The 2,340-nt window shown below is 67.9% G+C and overlaps 1 protein-coding gene across 1 annotated transcript; it reads right to left on the bottom strand.

Moving 5' to 3' along the window:
* Positions 1-30: 30 nt before the first annotated feature.
* LOC123255272 (proline-rich protein 12-like) lies at positions 31-1,521 on the bottom strand (the record flags this gene model as incomplete). Its single annotated transcript, XM_044684103.1, has 3 exons — positions 1,323-1,521; positions 792-953; positions 31-714 (listed from the first exon to the last, which is right to left on the bottom strand). Coding segments are annotated over exons 2-3 (781 nt in total), but the record flags the coding sequence as incomplete, so codon positions are not given.
* Between the last annotated feature and the right edge of the window lie 819 nt (positions 1,522-2,340).

The following is a 2,340-nucleotide window of genomic DNA, read 5'->3' as shown; positions in this document are numbered from 1 at the left end:
CTCGGCCCCCAGCCCCCGCGGCCCCAGCACCGGCCCCCTGTCCCGCCTTGGCTGCCTCCCCGGCCCCGGGGGAGGGCTCCCCACCCAGGGGGCTGCAGGCCAGGCCAGCCCGGTGGCCCATGGTGGGTGGCGGGTAGCTGCCCCCGCAACTCAGGTAGTGCTGCAGGGAGTGGGTTGGCGGCGGCGGCGGGGGCGGCTGCGCGCTGGCAGGCCGCTGGTAGTGCTTGATGACGCTGTCCTGCCGCGGCAAGGCCCGCTCAGGAGGGGGCCCCGGAGGGGCGGCCCCAGAGAAATTGTACAACTGTGGAGATGACTGCTCCGAGGACGACGATGCCAGCAGGTTGAACTGCGTCGGCAGATGGCGTGGAGGGGGTGGCTCCGGGGGGCCGGGCCGGTAGGGGGGCGTCTGTGCCGGCCCCAGGCTGGCCGGCCCCAGCACTCCGCCCCCCGCCAGCCTCTCAAAGCCTAGCGAGGAGGGCACCGCTGGCGCCTGCGAGGGCTTCAGGTGCAGCACATCGTGCGGCGACAGCAGCCCGTTGGCTGGGGGGCTGAAGGGAGGGTCCTGGAGGCTGAGGGATGACGGTACCGGGAAGGGGCGGCCCCCGAACGACGCCGGGTGCTGGTAGGCGGACAGGGCCGAGGATGACGGGAACGTCCCTGAGCCGGGCAGGGCCCCCGAGATGAACAGCTCCGTGGGGCCGGGGGTGTGCATGGCTGGGGAGAGGGGCCACAGTTAGGCCGGAAGAGGCGCCCACCCCTCCTCCCCTCCGGCCACTGCCCCACCAGGCTACCTGTCTGCCAGGATGGACTCCGGAACTGCGACAGGAGGGAGGAGGCGGACGGGCCCGGCTGGGGGGCCCGGGACTCCAGGGCCGAGATCAGGTTCATGACGGAGGCGTCCGGGCCAGCTGAGCCAGCGTGGTGAAGGCCCGTGTCAAACAAGCCAGAGAGCCCTGCGGAGGCACAGGCGGCAGTGGCCAGGTGAGGGGCCCTTCCTGGACACCCAGGGTAGGAGGAGGACAAGGAAGAAAAGCTGGTGGGAGCTCCGGGGAGGCCAGAAAGGCAGAGGGCAGGGGTCAGAGGGACCTCGAGAAGTCACTCTCCAGAGGCTGGAGCAGGCGAGGCTTTGTCCCAGGCACCCAGAGAACGGCAGCAGCTCTGGGAGGACAGGGAAGGGAAGCCCGTTTCTCCCAGGATGGAGCAGTTCCATGAAGCAGGAACAGAAACCAGGAGGAGGGGAAGGCTGCCCTCGAGGAGTGCCCATTGCCCTGGCCCTCGGAGGGGAGAAAGAAGGGGAACAGGTCCGGCTAGCACAGCCCTACCTGCGGGGTGATGGTTGGTGGCATAACCCTGAAGTGGGTGGGGGGCCGCATAAGCCTGTCGATGTAGGATGTCCGTCTCCGGGTGGGAAGTCCTGGAGCCGCCATATACCAAGCTGGGGAGGGGGAAGAGGCAGGAAAGTTATCGGGGCACCACGGGCCAGATGCCGGGGCAGTCACTGGGGCTTCTCCCTTTGGGGCTGGGAAATTACCAGGGTGGAAAGCAGCAGGCCCCCAGCACAGGGGAGGGCCCGGATCCCTGTCCTCTGCCTACACAATGGAGCCACTGTCATCCAGAGGCAGGAGCCGGGCGAGCCCCTGCCAGCCCACAGAGACCCTTCCCACGAGCCCCAGACGAGCCGCGGCCCCGGAAGGCTCCAAGGGGCACCAAACAGGTGGCCTGGACGGCTCTAACAAACATACATGGCTGTTCCACAGAGAAGAGGACAGCCCACCCCCAGTGAACCAGCAGGCCCCCTGGTCAGGGGAGAAGGACCAACCCAGGGCTGGGCACCTACACCCGGCTAGGAAATTGATCTGAAATGGGAGCCCCTTTTAGTGACTCGAAGGCCGGGGGAGTCGCTACCAGCCGCCCACCAGGGAGCTGTAAACCCACAGGTAAAGGTCACAGACACAAAGACCCCTGCCTAGGGCTCCCACAAGCCTCCAGAAGCCTCCTTGCCTGGGGAAAGACCCCAGGAGCCCCTGCAAGCCACCCAAGGCCAGCCTCCAGAAGGCAGCAGCCCGCAGGAACGGAAAGCAGAGGGGGCAGCTGAGAGCAGGCCCCCCACGTAAACACGGGGCAAGGCTGCTCCCACATGGAAATGCCAGCAAGGATCCCCAGGGGAAACGAAGCCCCAGGACCTGGGCACCCCACAGCCTGACCTGCCAGGGGGAGGTGTGGCTGTCCTGGGGGGGAAGGGGGGGCCTTCATCTGCGGGAATGGAGGGAGTAGCCCAAGGTGGGGCCAGAGGCCTGCCTGACCACCCTGAACTGACCCCTTCATAGCCTGGGGGGCGGG

Source organism: Gracilinanus agilis, unplaced genomic scaffold (genome assembly GCF_016433145.1).
Source record: "Gracilinanus agilis isolate LMUSP501 unplaced genomic scaffold, AgileGrace unplaced_scaffold42319, whole genome shotgun sequence".
Classification (NCBI taxonomy): domain Eukaryota; kingdom Metazoa; phylum Chordata; class Mammalia; order Didelphimorphia; family Didelphidae; genus Gracilinanus; species Gracilinanus agilis.
The sequence above is the reverse complement of the archived record's forward strand: the minus strand, read 5'-3'. Positions and strand labels throughout refer to the sequence as shown.